The sequence below is a fragment of the Dasypus novemcinctus genome, chromosome 19 (genome assembly GCF_030445035.2).
Source record: "Dasypus novemcinctus isolate mDasNov1 chromosome 19, mDasNov1.1.hap2, whole genome shotgun sequence".
NCBI lineage: Eukaryota > Metazoa > Chordata > Mammalia > Cingulata > Dasypodidae > Dasypus > Dasypus novemcinctus.
The window spans coordinates 40,209,291-40,227,751 of NC_080691.1; the positions used below are offsets into that span (position 1 = coordinate 40,209,291).

Below are 18,461 nucleotides of genomic sequence, written 5' to 3' on the forward strand. Positions count from 1 at the left end.
CACATATCTAGTTAGTGGTAGAATCAGAACTTGAACTCAGAGCTTTTCAGGATTGGGAAAACCTGAAATGTTAAAGATTTTTAAAAACTTGTTTTTGTTATTGTTCTGCCTGATTTCAAAAGTAATACATGTAAAAATGCCAGTATTATAAACATGGAGGACTTAGAAAATAACAGTCATTCTCCCAGCTCCCCACCAATTCAGAGAACCTGTCTTATTTGTCCTGTGGAACGTCCCACATTCTGAATTTGTCTGATTGCATCCTCATGGAGTCGTTTCACACATTCATTGTCTGCCCGTTTTCTTTGAATGGGTAATTTGTTTTAGAGGCTTGATTAGAACACATCATAGGTATTAGTGTGTACTTCAGGAGGCTGACTCATGGGCCAGTGAACCTAATTTGTATTGTTGCCCTTTCACATCTGTGCACATAGTTCTTAATTTTAAAAAGATACATATTTTTAAACAAACATACATGGGTTGGTACTTGGGGTACTTGACCCATAATGCAGCTCTCAAAAGCAGGCTTCACCCCAAAGAAGAGAGCAGATGGTCGTGTGTAGAGCAAGAAGCACCAGGCGAGGGGGAAGGTCTTGGAGCCGAGGCCGGGAAGGCACAGTACTGCAGGCAGCCAGCTGCCCTTCTGGGACATCATGTAAAATGATGTAACTGACGGAAAAGTGGTAGTGAGCCGGCCTCCTCTCCCTTCTCCAGTCACTAAGCTCCTGTCGTGGTGAGGGATGCTCCTGAGCCCAGAGCCCTGAATCCGTAGTGTGAAGGAAAGCTTCTTAGTCTGAGGCAGCCACGGGTCCTTATCTCCTCTTACTCAGGAATCTGAAATTAGGGTAGTCTTCCCGTGCTACAGTGGTGAGTCCCAGACTTGTGGAGGGAGGGACTGCCCTGTTTGGGCGGGGTGGGTAAAGTATCGTGGAGTAGCAGTCTCAGAGATGGAAGGGGAGACCTTGGAGACCACCTAATCCAATGCCTCATTTTACAGATGAGGAAAGGGAAGGGAAGTTTCCCAAACAAGCTGGCAAGCTGGCTGAGACCAACACCAAAGCTCTGGTTCTCTGACTGGTGCCCAGCTAGTATTTCCTACTGGGTTTCTGAGATGGTGAGGGTGGCCAGATCAGGCTTCTGACAGATTCTTAGTCTGTACCTAGAGTTTCTGGGTCTCTCTGGTGTTGGTGTTCTCCTCCTTCCTGTTCAGCTCCTGGCCAGGTTCTTTGACTTGGAGGTGGTAGTGAGCAGCACTTTTGTTTCTACAACATTTGGTAGCCAGCTTGGTCTGTGGTGGTACAGTTGTTTGAATATATCTTGAACATCTTGAGACTCATCTCTGTACTAGTCAGCTAGCTGCACGATCTCAGACCTCAGTTTCCTAAAGAGATTGAACCAGATCAGGTGTTCCTGCAGTGTGCCAGATGATTTCAGGTGGTATGGAGATAAACAACTTCTTTTTCATTACAGTCATTACTTAAACTTCCTCTTTAGATGTATTTGGCTAGAAAGTTGATAGATTTAAACAATATTGGTGTTATTCTAACATGGCAGAAGGGGACACACAAAAGATTGAAGTGTGGAAGATACTGAACCAGATGACCTTTCTGGTCTTTCCCAGCTCTGACCATTCACAGTTATGGAATTTTCTTTTTTAAAAAAAATATATATTCTGGCATAGGCCAATCATGAGCTTCTAGCCCAAGCAGATTCATCTGTCAATATAGTGGTTGTCGAAAGAGCTAGAGGATATCCTGAGGGTTCAGTTTGGGATGGTTATCATGGAAGAGTATAAAGACAAATGAGATAGGGTCCTGGTTCCTATGGAGAATGATCCAGAGATGGTCTCTAGATTTGTGCAATTCAGGGTATTTGTGTGCTGCATTCCAGGCTGTGTACATGGGAAGTTTCTGAGTCATTGCCCTCCAGGTCATTCTCCACCGCTGTCTTCCTCTGTTACCTCTGGGAAGTCTACACAGGGGTTTAGCCATAATCTGAGCTTCTGGTGCTGAGAAGAGGTGGGGGTGTTAGCATGGAAGCTGGGAAGAGTGGGCTATGGAAATGGGCAATTAAGTGCTATCTGCCTTTCAGGATTTCCCTGGGGAGAATCTTCACTCAGAGCTTTGCTGCAAGCCAAGGATGGCGAGCAAGGGGCCCTCGGCCTCTGCTTCCCCTGAGAACTCCAGCGCAGGGGGGCCTAGCGGGAGCAGCAACGGTGCTGGCGAGAGCGGAGGGCAGGACAGCACCTTTGAGTGCAACATCTGCCTGGACACAGCCAAGGACGCTGTCATCAGCCTGTGTGGCCACCTCTTCTGGTCAGTACCCTACCGCTGCCCTAAAAGACACTACCAAGTTTGGAAAGTCTGTGGCGCCAGGCAATTTTGGAGCAGAAGGCTTTCTGCTCCTGACACACCAAGTCCAAGAGGCCTGGGTTCCCATTTCACCCCTTCTCCTGATGAGCATGGTATCCTCAGACAAACCCTGTCCCCATCCTGTGCTCCAGATTCCCATCTCTAAAGTAATAATACTGACCATTTAGTGAGCACTAACTGTGCCACTTGCTGTGCTGAGCAGAGAGGCCATTATTACCTGTTGGTTAAGAGCTCGGTCTGTGGAGTCTAACTGCCTTGTCATGTCACCTCCTCGCGTGGGGTTCTTGGGCAAAGTGCCTACACGGTCTGTGCCTCATTTTAGTTGTTTGTGAGCACTAAATGACTTCACATATGTAAAAGCATATAGCACAGAGTAAATACTGTTTTTGCTGAGCACATCATAATTGTTACTATGGTTTATGTATGTCAGAATGAACTGGGAGAGAGAGAAAAGAGAAAGGAAAAAAAAAAATGAACTGGCCAGTCAGTGTTCATTCCAACCTGGATGATTACAGAGTTCCTCCTGGGTCTAAGAATCTTGATGAATGTTGAGATTTTATGTTTTCTTTTGAGATTTTGAGCTGGACATTGAAGAGTGGGTTTGTGTAAGTAAAGGGTTGAGAATGTCAGCTAAGGCAAAGGATGTGCTGCCTGAGGCAGGCACGTGCACTGTTGGGTACATCTGTGACCCCCAGAGCTACTGCATACCATGCACAGGCCCCTGGCTGGGGAGCTGGGAGTGTTAGGAAACAAGAATGGTTAAGGGAAGATCGTGCCAGATTATCAAACCCAGATTTGACTAAGTAGGATATGGAGCAGGGTAGGGATGTGAAGGATCATTTAAGCAGTATTTAAGGAGTTTAATTTGGCAACAATGTATAAGATAAATTTATTGCTGAGCTACTAGAACAGGGCAGAGTTTTTTGTCCTGAAGGCTCTTGCTCTAGTCGTTGTTTTACACAAAGACTTTGTTGTGATTGAACCTTCTAGAAATTGTAGCTATTCTGGGGTTTCATAAAGCCAGCACTTGAAATGCATGACAAAATTAAGAAATAAGAGAGACACGTAATCAGAGGAAAGAACACACTCCAAAATGAAATGGATGCTTCCAGTCCAGGCTGTATGTCCCTGGATGTATGCTAGCTCTTCAGTTTCCTCATCTGCAAAATGAAGATAATTATACCCCTGGTAGGTTCATGTGACCATTCAAGACTGTAACAAATCCAAAGCTATTCAGCCATAGTTCAGTGCACAGTAGGTGCTTAGTAAGTGGCAATAATCATTATAATTTTTCTATCCCAGGTAGTTTCCAGGAGTGTCATTCAGTCACCTCCACTTCTCCCCCACTGCTTTTGGGGGAAAATTGCCAGTGGAGATCTGCCACAATTGGGGGTGTTATCACCTCAGCTTGGAGTAACATTGCAAGTTTAAGGTTGGAGCCAGATGTCAGGCTTCTGTACATCCAGGGAAATTGTGTGTCTGGTTTGTGAAGCTAAACCTCCTTGGTTTCTTTGAATCCATATTTTACTCAGCTAGAGAAGATGCATGTTATGTGAGAGACAGAAACCATGTCTCCATGACTGCTGTCCTGGCACATAGTAGGTGTGCCGTAGATATTTGAGTGCATGTATATGTGAATGAATTAGAAAGCAAAAGAAAAATAAAGAACGTGGAGTTAGAAAACTTATTTTTCCTTTCAAATCCGTAAATGTCAGTGTAACTCACTGAGCTGAAGTTAGCCCTTTCTGCCAAGTAACAAAACCCATTCTTTCCGTTATTTAAAGAAGTTTTTAGAATAGGCCCAAATTTTTATCCTAATCCTGCCAGCAAAGCACTCAAGGCTGAGGGTAGCCTGAAGATTTTGTTAAACCGGATCTGGACTGCCTGGGAGTTCACACATTCCATGAGGCTGAGGAGTCTATGAATCCACTGAAATTGAGTCTAAAATAGTGTGCAGGTGTGTATGCACGTGTATGCTTGGGAATGCTCCCATGTATTTTTCTGCGCAGAGCTTATTGGATTCCTTCAGAGGCCATAACCCCCCAAAGGCTATTGCGTAGGGAAGCTGGCTCTGGGATGCTCTGGGACCTGGGGTCTCACATGGAGTGTTACCCCTGAGCAGAGACTGGGATCTTGTACCCATTGCTGCATTTTTCCTGTGGTTTTAGTCTACTCTTGCCTTTCACATTTCTACTTCCTGACATCTGCCAACGGAGCCCCTGGTAAGGTAGTTCCAGGAGAAGAGATGAGCTGTCTGTTTGGGGGTGGGGGAGTGGGGGCAGTGCTCCCTAGTCTCATCCTTTTCCCATCTTACTGCTCCCATCACTGTTATCTGCTAATGAAAGCATTTTTCTTCCTTTCCCCCTTTCTCTTTCTCCTTGATGGCTGGTTGCTCTGGGGATTTTGGCAGTTGGCCGTGTTTACATCAGGTAAGATGCATTTCATTTTACTTTGTCTTTCATCAGCTGTGGTTGCACAATATACCTCTGGTCTCAGGAGACTGCTGTCAGAAGTCGCAATCTCCCCTGCTTGTGGGCTCATTTACTTGTTTCCCCCAGCCCTCTTTATATAGTTACTTAAGTAAGGGGCCAGTGTGGTAACCAGAATGGTCCTAGCTCTGCCACCAACAGCCTTTGTGGCCTTTGCAGGCCACCACCTCTCTTGGCTCAAGTCTGTGTTTGTAAATTGGGTTGGATTTGATATATGTTAAGTCCTTTATATTTTTGAGAATCTACCCCTAGAAAAAGTACCTCCTATCATATCAATAATCTCCCCCACCGTTAAAGGTATCTTGAAAATGTTAGGAAGGGAAAACTTTTAAAATTTTAACAGAATGCTTTTGTAAGGAGAAAAAGTGTTTTCCCAGCTTTATATTATTATGCAAACCAGTTAGTATTCACCAAGACCCAGGCACCTGCTCCGTGAGACAGAGCTGGGCCTGGCGTTCACAGTCAGCTGAATTCACTGCAGGCTGTTTCTGCATAGTGGGCAGTAGAGCCCCATACTTTATAGGTGGTTTAGGAATGTGGGGGCCAGACAGAAGTTCCAGACCTCTAGTGCTTTGGAATCTGGATTGAAGAAGAAAGAAGGGGACAAGAAAGGCATCTCCATTATACCCAGGGGTGCTCATTCTGACCCAAGCAAAGCCTGACAGAACAAGTCAGCTCTAAGTTTATGAAGAGCATATGACATGTAGGTTTTGGAAGTACTGGCAGTAAGAAAGGAGGTAAGATATAAAATCATTAAATGCTCCCTTCTCCTCATCCTGAAGTCCTAGGCTGATATTTTTGTATACAATTGAGTCTAAAGATGGAATTTATATTTGAAAATAAATGTCAAGAAAAAATGTATATGTATTAAATATTATTTAATGTCTATAAAAACACTACAGGAAACACATTTTATCATTTTTATTTGTTTTTAAGAAAGTTAAATGAAGTGTTTTTAATATAACCAGTGAAATATCTGGGAAGCCCAAGACAGGATTCTGGGTTTTTTAATATTGAAAGAAATAATTGAATGCAAAATCAATAAATTAAAAAGAGTAAGCAAATTTAGATAATGAGTAAAAACTATCCTTTAGCATAGAGTAAATCACCAGAAAATTATCAGCTTATACCTGGATGCTGATGTCTGGGATACAAGGTTGTTGGGGAAGTATTGTAGAAATAGGAAATCACTGAAAGAAAAAAATGACACCTGAATAATAAAAAGTTGATCCACTGGGGAAGACAGAGATTTAAAGGTATTATGCCCACATTGGCAGCCTAAACTGAGGATGGGTCTGTCAGAACTCCTGATAGAGCCCCAGGCTTATGGTTCTTTCCTGCTCTATTTCTGGGAACCCCAAGAGAGAAAGCTTAAAGAAGCCTATTTCATGTTAACAGAATTTAAAGGCAATTTTGATTTCACTATTAATAAATATTGATTGAGTGCCAGGAGCAGGAATCAAAGAGTCAGGTTCCTTGAGATATTTCGTAGTTTAGAGGCCTCTGACCCTCTAAATCAGATCTTTGTGCTCGCCTGGGGTGGGTTGTTCTGCTGCTGAGTCTGACTGGCCACTGTGTCGTGGGTTGCAGGCCGGTCATGCATTTTTCTCTTCCATTTGCAGTGGTTGGAGACCAGACCTAACAGACAGGTGTGTCCTGTTTGCAAAGCTGGCATCAGCCGAGACAAGGTCATCCCACTTTACGGCAGGGGCAGCACTGGGCAGCAGGACCCCAGGTGAGGACTTGGGCCAGCTCTCACATGACCCCATGGACATGAATTCATTTGTGTTCAATACCACACCCCACCCTTTACTGACTACTTGCCGACTGCTCAGGTCTGAGACAGTCAGGATCCAAGTGGGCATTGGCCATGTGGGGAGAGGAGCCAAATTGCCACTTGTTGCTCTGTAAAACAGATATCCACTGGGCGTCTCCCAGTGGGCAGGCACCGTGTGCTGGATCTGCAACCCAGCAGTGCCCCAAATAGCACAACTGCAAGTGTGCAAAGGGCTGTGAAGGAGCAGCCCGGGAAATGGGATGGACGGTAGGTGAGTCTCCAGACAGTGGAGTGGCTCCAGCAGTGAAGAGGGTATATAAAGTAGGCAGAGAGAAGAGAAAGGGGGTCTGGTAGGCTTTGTGGAGGTGGGGATTTCCAATAATGGAGGCAAGTGGGTCCAGCATTCTACAAAGAGGCATGCTGAAAGCCCTTCAGGGTCTGGCATCTGCTGACCTCTCTGGTGGCTTCTCTCACCTCCTCCACACCATTCTGGCATACCCTGTACACCGGCCATATTGGACTTCCCCTGGAGGGACATACACTTTCACAGTGATGAGACTTCATATTTGCACTGCCTCTGCTTCTGTCCCTCCCGGTCTTGCTTATCCCTCTCTTCCTCCTCTAACTTCTTCCCATCTTTTATGAGCAGTCCTAAAGTCATCTCCTCCTTGAAGCAGTCTTTCAGTCCCACAGTAGTTGCTCTCATCTGTGTTCCCACCACACACACCCTTAGTTTATAGCTCTGTTAAAGAAATCCCTTCCCCTAAATCATGAATACATCAAGAGTAGGGTCTTTGTATTGTCTTAGTCTTGGGAGTGTCCCACCTAGTGCCTGACGTGTATTCACAGTGAGGGATGGGAGGCTGAAACTGCAAGGCAAAAAGAATAGTGTGGGCTACTTGCCCAAGAGCAATGGGAAGTAAAGCTGAGGTTAGATAGGGGCAGATCAGAGAGGTCCTGACTATCAACCCTTTCTGCTGATGAGCTGTTTTGGTTTGGGGTGAGGATTTCTGACATCTTTGCCTCCATGACCCCTGTATCACAGACTCAGGAAGGGTCTGGCCATCTTTCATAGCCACCAACCAATGAAAGGAGTAGGCTGCAATCTGATGAATATCTCATAACAAGCTGGTTTTCTACCTGGTTTCTTTACAGTTAGGAAAAAAATTGCAGGTTGAATGAATTTGGCATAAGTTCATTTGGGCCAGGTGCTGGGCAGGAAGGGGACACAGCCAAATATAGAGAAACTTTAATGCCCTGGCCTTGCTGGGGAAGAGCCTCTCAGTTCACAGCATATTATAATTTTACATATTTCTGTTTCAGAGAGAAGACCCCACCCCGTCCTCAGGGACAGAGGCCAGAGCCGGAGAACAGAGGGGTGAGGAACATTCTAGGAGAAGCTTTTAGAATTGAGCCCTGGCTTTAGAAATTTCCCTCTTGGCCGTACAGTTTTTCTCTCTGATTGTAAAAGTGAAGGAAAATATTTAAAATACAGAAAGGAAAAAAGGGGGAGAAAATCACTTACAAGCACACCAACTGGAGATAACCCCTGGAAGATAACCACTGGAAACTGTTTGGTCTATTTTCTTCTTTTCTATTTTTCTATATACACACACATACACTTTATAGAGCTATTCATGTGTATGTGTGTTTTGTACCTACAGAAAATGTATGTCTCTCTCCCTAAATATATATATATAATTTGGCTCCTGTTTTGTAAGCCCCTTTTAAAATGTCATTCATTCTACAGATACTTAAGTGCCTTCTATATCCTGAGCATTATTCTAGGCACTCGCAATATGTCAGTGAACATGGCAAAGATCCCTTAACCGAGTTTATATTCTCCGAAGGGAAACTTTCAACAGTATGTCTTGGAATTTTACATTTCAGTAATATTGTGTTATGGACTTAATTTATTTAACTAATCCTTTGTTGGACATATAACTGTTTTTTTCCCTCTATTTTAAAAATAACTCTTAAGAGCTTATAGATAAATCTTTGAGCAGACTCACAGTTATTTTATTGGAAGACAATCTTAGACGTAGGATTACTGCCTCAAGAATGTTTCACATTTAAATAAGACCTTAGTCTTAAAAAGCCATTTCTTGTTAAAATGTCATTGAAGAAACTTTAAAGACAAAATTTTCATCCATATGGTCAGAATCCCAGCATAAGTATATTCTCATTCCTCCATGTTCTCATCATCTGTATGCTTGTGATACGTATGTTTATGAAGCTATTGCCATTCTGTTTACTGGAAGTATTTTCCATTGGCCTTAAGTATTTTTAAAGGCTGCTGTTTATTCTATTGAATTTTGATACACTGTAAGTTTTGTTCTGGTTTTCCTCATTGGAGGACCTTTCAGTGCATTCCATATTTCGCTACTGTAAATAATATTTAGAGACCACCTTTGTATACATTTTTTTTCTTGTTTGAATTATGGCATTTCCTTAAGATTCCTAGGAGTAGGATTTTTTAATCAGGGACCCTGCTAGAAATTGAGGCTCTCTTTTCCAGATGACCCTTACTAATAATGGCAATCACACTTGTTGAATGGTTAGTATATGTGAAGAACTATTATATTAAGAGCTTTATGTGCAGGATCTCATTCACTTCAATATCAGCCTTCTAATAGAAGAGGAAACTGAGGTCCAGATAGGTAAAGTGACTTGTCCAGGGTCACACAGGGCTGAAACCCAGACGGGGCTGATTCTCAAGTCCCTGTTCTTGACTTTTAGGCAACACAAATTTAACCTTTCCTAGGCACTGGTTCCCCACAGACCATTAGCTCCTGCTCAGGGATAAGAGGCCCCAGGAAGCCAGACACGCTGGCCATGACGACTGCATTTCACATATCTTCTGCTTTTTTTACAAGTACCTGCGTCCACCTGTGATGCTGTTTGCATACCTTGCCCCAGAAACATAAAATCACCATATGTGAGAACATGTAGGATTGTGTAGATGTTGCTAGAAGGAAGGCCAGAGGTCAGTCCTTAGTATTGCGCTAAATGAAACAGTGGTTCCTGATGAAACAATTGCACTTTCCTGGGTAAGGCAGTCACAGTCCCAGGAGCCCTCAAACGCTGCCATGCTGGGTCTGAGCAGGAGGCAGAGGAGATAGAAACTGGTTGTTTTCCTTCCCTGTAGGTTTACTGTCTTACTAAGTCAACCATTTCATAGGTAGTGCCACACAGCAAGAAGTTTGAAGCTGGGTGCGAGCCTGCTCAGCATGGGACAGGGTGTGACCACTTTTGTGACTTGCCAGTGACTCAAAAATGAAGTTCATTTGGCTTACTATGGAAGCACTTGCTTTAAGGATCTAGCAAGGGAGGCAGGGGATGAGAGAAATTTTTTAAGATGTACACAATCATTAAGAGTGAGGATTTTCCAGTCAGGTTGACCTAGTTTTAGATTTAAACTCTACCTCTTACTAGCTGTGTGACCTTGGTTAATTTATTCTACCTCCCTGAGCCTCAGGTTGGTCATCTGTAAAATACAGATAATGCTAAAGTAAGAATTAAATGTGACACTGGTGTCTCAGTGCTTAGCACGGTGCCCAGAGCATCATTTGCGCTTACAAAATGGTGGTTATTGATTCACACTATTGTTATTCCTACTGAAGCTTTTCAGTGAAAGGTGATGCAGTGTAGAATGTGCATAGGGAGAAAATGCTCAAGACAATACACCAAACCGCTAACAGTGGTTATTTCTGGGGAAGGGAGGTATGAGATGGGAGGGCCAATAAGGAGACCTCTGACTTTCTGTATCAGTTATTCTTGTAATGTTTGAATATCTTAAAACAAGTAAACTCTACTTTTGTCAGTCAGAAAAAGTTTTAAATTTTGAAAATTATATGTAGCAATATTAAAAGAAGTTTTTGAGGGAAAAAAACTAACCCATATCTTATCTACACACCTACCTATTATCAAGTACTTGTGACCGTCTTATTCAAACAATTTTGTTTCACAACTTTATCCCAGAATATTTCTGTGTTGCTGCACAGTCTTCATAATGGTCCTTAGAGAGCCTGAATCAAGATTTTGATAATGACTTCCATTGTTTGCTAACTAGGGTTCTACTTTTTTTGCCATTACAGATACTATGTAGTTTGTTTTGACATTCTCTTGTAATCAAGCAAATAGTGCCATTTTTTTGCTCTTACAAAAATGTAGATAATGTCAGTAGCTAGTGTGGGACTTTGGGAAAGAACCTCAAGATCTGAGAGGTCAGCAGGGTGTTTCACTTTGGATCAGAGCCATTCCTTTTGGCCCATTCACACCTTATTAGCTGGAATCCAAGGCTAGAAGGGCAGGGGGGCCCCAGAATTCCTCTGCTTTATAGTCTAGATTAGAGAAGAAGATGTATTCTCCCTTGGAAACGGATGGCAGGGGAAGGGAGGAGAGGTAGGGCCCCATGAGTTTAAGTGCCCACACATATAGTGTGCTACATTTGATAGGTGCAGGAGACACTTGCGTCTCACCTTAATTGCATTTCTTCCACACAGGGCTTTCAAGGGTTTGGATTTGGAGATGGTGGCTTCCAGATGTCTTTTGGAATTGGGGCATTTCCCTTTGGGATATTTGCCACAGCGTTTAACATAAATGATGGACGGCCTCCTCCAGGTAGGAACCTATCTCCTTGAGAAATCAGGAACATATCTTGGTAATCCTGCTTGAAGCCTCCTTAAAATTCAGCAGTGTATCCCTTACAGATAGTCATCACAAGATGGATTACAAGCCTTTTCAAAATGTGCTCAAGTGTTTTCAGATTACTGGCAGTCATGCCAAGGATAGTGAGTGCCTCCTGAGGTGGGAAACAGTGTACAGAGCCCTCACCATCACCTGTGGGACAGGTGTGCGAATTGCTCCATTTTATAGGAAGAAAATGCTCAGAAAAATTTATCCAAGATATACCCTATGTCCATAAAATAGAAAATTATAAATGATGCTCACTTTGAAACAGTTTGGGGGTGGGGAGGGTGAGGTGATCCGCCAAGGAGTCAGAGCCTCTGGAATCTCTGGCATCACAGTCAGCATCCCCCAGGGCTACGGCATGGGACTGGTCTCGAACCTCAGCTCTTTGGGAACCCTGCCTAGGGGTGCCACCTTTTGCTGCATTTCTCCTTCCACCTAACTTGAGAGCGCCTTTGGTGTAGAGCTGGGTGGTGGGCTGGGTGGCCCAGATCCTTATCAGGGAGCCTGAGGAGATGCCATCGCCAGTTGAGCTCTCTTCGCCCTCCTTGGTGCCTCATGTACACTGAGCACAGTGCTGGATACAGAAATGACCAGTGTGTGGTTCCTGATGGCAGAATCTTCTGAGCTCGGGGCTCACCTGGGTTGTCTTAGTTGCTGCCCATCCCACCCTGGTGCTTGGCACATGGCAGGCCATCAGTGAGCCTCTGTTGCCTGCCTGCATGGATCCATGAGGGCTTTCACCTAGTGAATCTGGTACAGCACCGAGAGATCTTGGGGATGCCCTTCCTCACCTTATATGCCTTAAAATTTTCTGCTTGGTGCATGCATTGCTTTTTCAGAGGAAGGAGACCCCAAGGGGCAGGGCATTCTCTGCTCTGGGCAAAGGACAGAGTCCTGTGGAGGCAGCCAGAACCTGCCCAGTTCCTGACTCAAGGCTCATACTGTGTTCCCCAGTTAAATAGCATTCCACAGCCAGCTGGGCTCTGGATTGCTTTATTCCCCTGCTACAATCACAGGAAGTTTTCTCCTGTCATGTTTGGATATAGTTTCCCCATCCTGGATATAGATTCTCTTCCCCTCAGTCCGGACAGGGATCTGTAAATTATAGCTGTTCTCAAAGCAGAGAGGAGTAGAGCCCAAGGTTCTCATCCCAGTTTGCCCCTAGCCTGTTATGTGATGATGGAGATAAGTCACTTTCTCCCTCTGGGCCCTAGTTCTCCCATCTGGAGAAAGAAGGCATTCCAGTGCAGGGCTTTCTGAGGCCCCTCCTTGCTCTACAGTGCCAGAATCTTGTGACTCTGTGACACAGGGGGACTGTTGTGGAGAGGTTGGGAGTATGACTGTGGAGCTCTGCCAGATGAACCTCATGAGCTTGGGCAGGTCACCTCATACCCCCCACTCCCATGCTTTGGTTTTGTCTTTCATAAAATGGGAATAATAGTACCCACCAAGGAATGATGTGTACAAACCACTTGTCACATAGAGGATGTTTAACAAACAGGTAACCTTTCTGCATCTCAGGCCAAAATGTTTTAGGACAATTTGGAGACCTTGTCCTCATTGTTCTGTTGTTCCACATGTTTTTGTTTTGCCTGGTATTTGGGGGGTTTGGAAATCATGTGCAGGATTTTGTTGTAACAAAGACTGATGTTCTCAACGCCTGGGCTGAGTGGGCAGTGTGTCCAGTTACAGTAATCTAACAGCCTCTCTTCTCCCTCCTGTGTCTTCAGCTGTCCCTGGGACGCCCCAGTACGTGGATGAACAGTTCCTGTCACGCCTCTTCTTGTTTGTGGCCCTGGTGATCATGTTCTGGCTCCTGATTGCCTAATGCTGGGCTCCCAGCCTGCATCTGTGGCAGGGCCTCTGGACTGGTGATGCGCTACCCCCACTTTGGTGTTTGGCTCTTTGGCTAATACTGACCTGTAGAATCAGTGGGGTCAGTACACATCAAGGAATCTTGCTTCTTTATCAGAGCTTTGGGACTCAGGACCATTTGGTGAGGACCCTTGAGTGTGATCATCACTGGGAAGACCTACTATAACTTTACTCAGGCCTTGGCGTTGAGTCCCCTCTCATGAGTGACACCATGAAATCCTGTTCAGCCAACTCAACAGGTTCTGGCTCCACAGGAACGAGGCAGGAAAAGAAAAACTGCCAGAATACAATTTCATTTGAGGCTAATAGTACAAAAAACAAAGGGATGAACCAAATGGTATTTATGGAAACTTTCTTTCATCAATATAAATACCCCTTGGTAAGTGGCCTCCAAAGCCAGTGGGGCTCCTCAGACAGAAAGGCTCCCTTTCCAGATCTCAGTGCTGCTCTGTCCTCCTCCCTCCCCCTCTTCCTTCACATCAGAGAGGCAAGAAATTGCTCTCCCGTAAAGATCATAATTGCAGCAGCTGAAGTTGGAGGTTGTCTAGTCACATCATGAATTCACCAGAGACCCAAAGATCTTTTATCGGCCTTGGGTCATGCTCACAGTCTTTGTCCCCAGAGAGCAGCTTGAATGACCTCCTGATTTCCCAGTATAGCTTACCCCAGTGAGGCATGTGACATAACTCACAGATTTCCCATCAGCTTTCCTTCCCAGACTGTGCACATCCACCTCTCTTGCCAGAGGGAATAGAGCTCAGACTCCAGTGAAGCCTGGACTGACTGCTGCATGGTAGGAGAGACCTGGGCTTGGGGCTCCAGCAGGATTTGGAGCTTTGATGCAGGAGCAACTGAGTAAGCAGTCCTGAACTTGAGGCCACAGAAACTCTGTTGTATCCTCTCCCAGAAGTCATGCAAAGGAGTCTTCTCAAGTCAGCTTAGCTGCATGTTAAAGACTACTCTCCTCAGAAGCCCGTTTGTCCTTGATGAAGAGGCAGGGAGTGGGGAGACCACAAGTAAGCCTGATTGTGGTATGGCTTGATGGACTCCCCTGAAAACTCCTTGTAGGTGTGCTAAAACCAGGGATGCATGTGACTCCAGAGCACGCAACCCCTGATGATTTCCAAAGCCAGATGGCAGGCCCTGGGACCCTCAGCACAATGATAATGATTTCTTCCTTCCTGTGGAATCCAGGGGACATTATACTTTCCAAGCCCCCCTTATTATTTTTTATTTCACAGGCTTCTTTCTCTGAATCTGATCAAAGGAATTTGGTGCTGGGCAGGTAGGACAGTTCACCTTGTGAAGTAGGTCTTGCTCTGCCTGCAAGGCCTGGAGACCCGAAGAGGGGAAGATGGATTTCCTCTGGGGCCTCTCCTTCACGTTGTCAGTCTGCACTGCTCCTGGCTCACCCCCAGCAATAGCCAAAAAGTGGCAAAAGCCCCACCTAGTGCTTTTGTCCAGACATGGCTCTGCATAGTGAATGGTAACCAAGGTCTTGAGGAAGACAAGAAGCTCTTTTCCCCACAACCCTCTCCCCTTCCCCTTTGCACCTATCTACACCAGAGTTCAGTGTTTAAACAGATAAAATACAAGTATTGAGTAGGTGGTTCACTTGCTGATCTATTCTGTAGAAATAAGCCGCAGCTTTACTGTGTGCCTGATGGATTTTAAACATTCTTGGGGCACCCACTCAAGAGTGCTCTTTTCATTACCTTCCAGAAATCCCCATGGTCAGATGGGGTCCTGGAGTTTCAGCTCTAGAGAGGATTGGTGGGATACTTCGTTGCAGTGGCCCCATCTAGTGGTGGGAGAGAGGACTTCAGTTGGATGGCCACAACAGAAGTTTATTTACAGAAGAAAGGTTCAAGAAGGGTTCTGGTTAGGAAGATTAATCATTTGGACTTTTTAACAAAATGGAGTGAGCCCAGGAGAGTTCCACCAGCAGAGGCATCCCAAGAACCTGTTATCAAAATCAGATTGGCTGTGTGCCCTTTCTTTTTAACCTTGTAGTTCCCCACTCATCCTCTGCCAGGAGCTGGGACAGGAGAGCAGTCTTGGGATTGCTGGCCCAGCCCCAGCAGGAAGCCCCTTTCCCCCCATGCACCGTCAGGCTTACCACCTCATCTTCTGCCAAGTTAGTTTTCCTTTCTTTTGTGTGTCTGTGTCCATCCCCCTTCCACCCCTCCGCCACCACTCTGTGGACTTGGACCAGATCCCAGCCACAGTTAGACAGTGACATTATGTACAGTGGCACACCTTGACAGTCACTAATTTTCACTGTTGTGAAAGTGATTTGATTTAGAATTAAACAAATGGTTTTACATTACTGTGAGCTGTAGACTTGTCTGTCATGGGGGACGTGGATGGGGGGGAGTAGTCATACTGGTCTGGCCTCTGGGACACATCTGCATCCTTGGAAATGTCACACTGAGGATGAAAGTTTTCAGACAGCTGTTGGTAATTAGAGACTAAGAAACTTCATTCACTGCCCTGCCCAAGGTGTGGCCTATCTGACAGGCGGCCCCAGTCCTGACAAGTACATGGAATTCCTCAGTTTGCAAGTGACAGGCTGCCAAGATGGAGCTGAGTTTGTTGACAACCAGGGCCTTGAGGATAATACAAGTTTATTCAGGGACAGCACCTCTCTGCATGACAGGGTAGGTGGGTCCCTGAGCAGTCCACCTGAAAGAGGGGGTGTGCCCCTCAGGGAGGTTCCTCCATAGTGGTGTGAGTTGGAAAATGTTGGTGTGATTACAAAGTTGACCCAGCCTCAGGCTTTGGAACGTACCAGAGCCACAGGCCATCAGAATGCAAAGGTAAGGAGGCAGGCATGTCCTCAGAGAACTAAGTCAATGGATAAGAACAAACCATGTGCCAAAGTAGAATAGGGCAATAAAGCCTCCAAGTGCAAATCACCCAACTCCAATGACTCAAGTCTAGGCTTGTTTGCATCTATCCTCCCCTCACACTGCCCTGGCAGAGGGGACTATTTTGACACAAATCCCATCATCTGCCTTATGTTAGTACTTCAGTATGTACCTCAAAGGGGTTTTTAAACAAAAAGTACTATTCTGTACATTCAAAACAATAATTCCTTAATGTTATCACTTACCTAATCATTGTTCATATTTTCCAGGTTGTCTCATAATTTTTATATGGTTGATTTGAATTGAAATCCAAATCAGATCTGTACTGGCATTGGTTGTCTCATTATTATTACTGTTATTAATAAGTTGAAGGTTTACAGAAAAATCGTGCAGAAAGTAGAGTTCATTGGTTGTCTCTTAAGTATCTTTTGCATTTATAGGTTCCTCTTCAATCTCGTTTCTTTCCCTTGAAGTTTATCTGTTAGGGAAACCAGGTCATTTGTCCTGTTGAGTTTCCCACAGTCTCAATTTTGTTATTTGCATCACTGTAGTGTCTACACTACAGTAACTAATTTAATAAGCTCCTCTTACCCTTGTATTTCCTTAAGTTGATTATTAAATCTAGAGACTTGGCCAGATTCAAGTTTGATTTTTCTTTTTTTAAATAAGACTGTGCCATAAGTGGTGGTATGTGCTTTCTATTGCATCATATCTGGAGGTATATAATGTCTGGTGGTCCCGCTCTTTGTGATGTTAGCAGCCATTACCAATGATTGTTTAGAACAGCACTCTCTTAATACAACTACATCTGCACTTTCCAACACACTGGCTACTATCTACATGTGGCTATTGAGTACATGGAAGGGTCTAGTGCACTGAGGAGCTGAATTTTTCATTGTATTTAATTCTAATTTAGATAGCCACATGTGGCTAATGCCTTTCATATTGGACAGTGCAGATTTAGATTCATGGGGTTTGCAAAATGATTTAATTGAAAATATTTTAAGAGTTCAGTTTTTAAGCAAGTCTTTAAACAAGATTGCACTTCTGGGCAACAAAATTACAGAACACATGGGAGGCAGTGGTGATTGTAGAAATGGCAGAGTGATGCAAGGGCAGACTAGGCTTAGAAAAAGCTGAGTCCTGAAGTGAGGGAAGTAAGGAGAAAAAACTGCAGGATTTAACAGAAGTAGCTCATGAGGGCTTGGTTCGCCCTTTGTTTTGTAGGCAGTGAGGAGCAATTAAAAGTTTTGAGCTTTATAAGAGACAAACTTCTGCATGATTAATCAGGCCATCTTAGATGGAATGATTTGGGGAGAGGAGGGACTAAAGGCCAAAGACTGGCTCAGTTTGAAGTGAGTGACACTGGGAAACTGGTTTGGCACCAACAGACCAGTACCCTCAGGATGGCAAAAACTGGAGGTGGTCCTCTTCTGTCTGCTTAGAGAGTTGATTGTAAGTCAGCCAGTAGGGACTGAACAAGCCACAGCAGGATAACCAGGACAGGTGACTTGGCTGCTAGAAACCCAGTAGGTCCTCTCCCTGCCCAGCCCTATTCTGCCCTCCAGAAATCCCTCTCAACTTCCAAGTAGTTTTGAAGTGTTCTTTGGGTCCATGTTGGAAAGATACATCTTGGTTATATCATTTCCAGAGACAGCTATTCTATTCCTTTACATTTTAACTTGCATTTCTCAGGGTTATCTGAACTTCCTTGGAAGGAAGTTGGGGTGTTGGCTATCCTTCGGTTCCTCCTGGTGAAGACCATTAGGCCAAAGCTAGGAGAGAATGGGACATGAGAGAGGGAGGAGGCAGAAGAGATAGACCTGAGTGCCTTGCTGTGGAGCAAGATGAGTAATACCCCTGCCCCCTTCTCACTTTTTGCTAGCCATTAGATGGCTTCTCAGGGAAGTACCTTGGTATCTCTTTATTAAATTGAATTCAACACACAACCTTGTGATTATCAGAGATTTCCGGTGGAGCTGTCTGCTGAAGAGTGTTCCCAGAAACTGGCAGAAATCAGGACCGCCCCTCAGCATTTAGTATTTTCTGCACACTTAGGACATGAGAGCCACCATACCCAAAGGAGAAAACCTGATCAGCTCCCAGTTTGGATTAGATGGTCAGGGCAAGAAAGAAAGAGAACTCTTCACCTTTGCTTACCCCAGTACTAAGAACCAGAGACTGCTGGTTCTTACCCCAGTGCTAAGAACCAGAGAACTTTATCCTTGGTGGAGGCAGCAGGATCCATTTGCCTGCCCCTTCCTGGGCATCTGGATTCTTTTTCCTTGACCTGAATCTGATCCAGAAAAATGGCAACTGCCAAAAACCCAGATGGGGATGACTTCAGGGATGAGCTAACAGAGGCCAAATCTTCATCCAGCTC

The 18,461-nt window shown here is 44.7% G+C and overlaps 1 protein-coding gene across 1 annotated transcript in view; it reads left to right on the forward strand.

Annotated features, from left to right (window-relative positions):
- RNF185 (ring finger protein 185) overlaps positions 1-16,716 on the forward strand; it is a 42,682-nt gene extending 25,966 nt beyond the window's left edge. Inside the window, exons 2-7 of the mRNA XM_004449775.4 lie at positions 2,092-2,315; positions 4,783-4,801; positions 6,484-6,596; positions 7,962-8,016; positions 11,144-11,261; positions 13,064-16,716. Coding sequence (XP_004449832.1) covers positions 2,140-2,315; positions 4,783-4,801; positions 6,484-6,596; positions 7,962-8,016; positions 11,144-11,261; positions 13,064-13,161 — 579 coding nt within the window. The 5' untranslated portion in view covers positions 2,092-2,139 and the 3' untranslated portion in view covers positions 13,162-16,716. The remainder of the gene's footprint in view (positions 1-2,091; positions 2,316-4,782; positions 4,802-6,483; positions 6,597-7,961; positions 8,017-11,143; positions 11,262-13,063) is intronic.
- Positions 16,717-18,461: the final 1,745 nt, after the last annotated feature.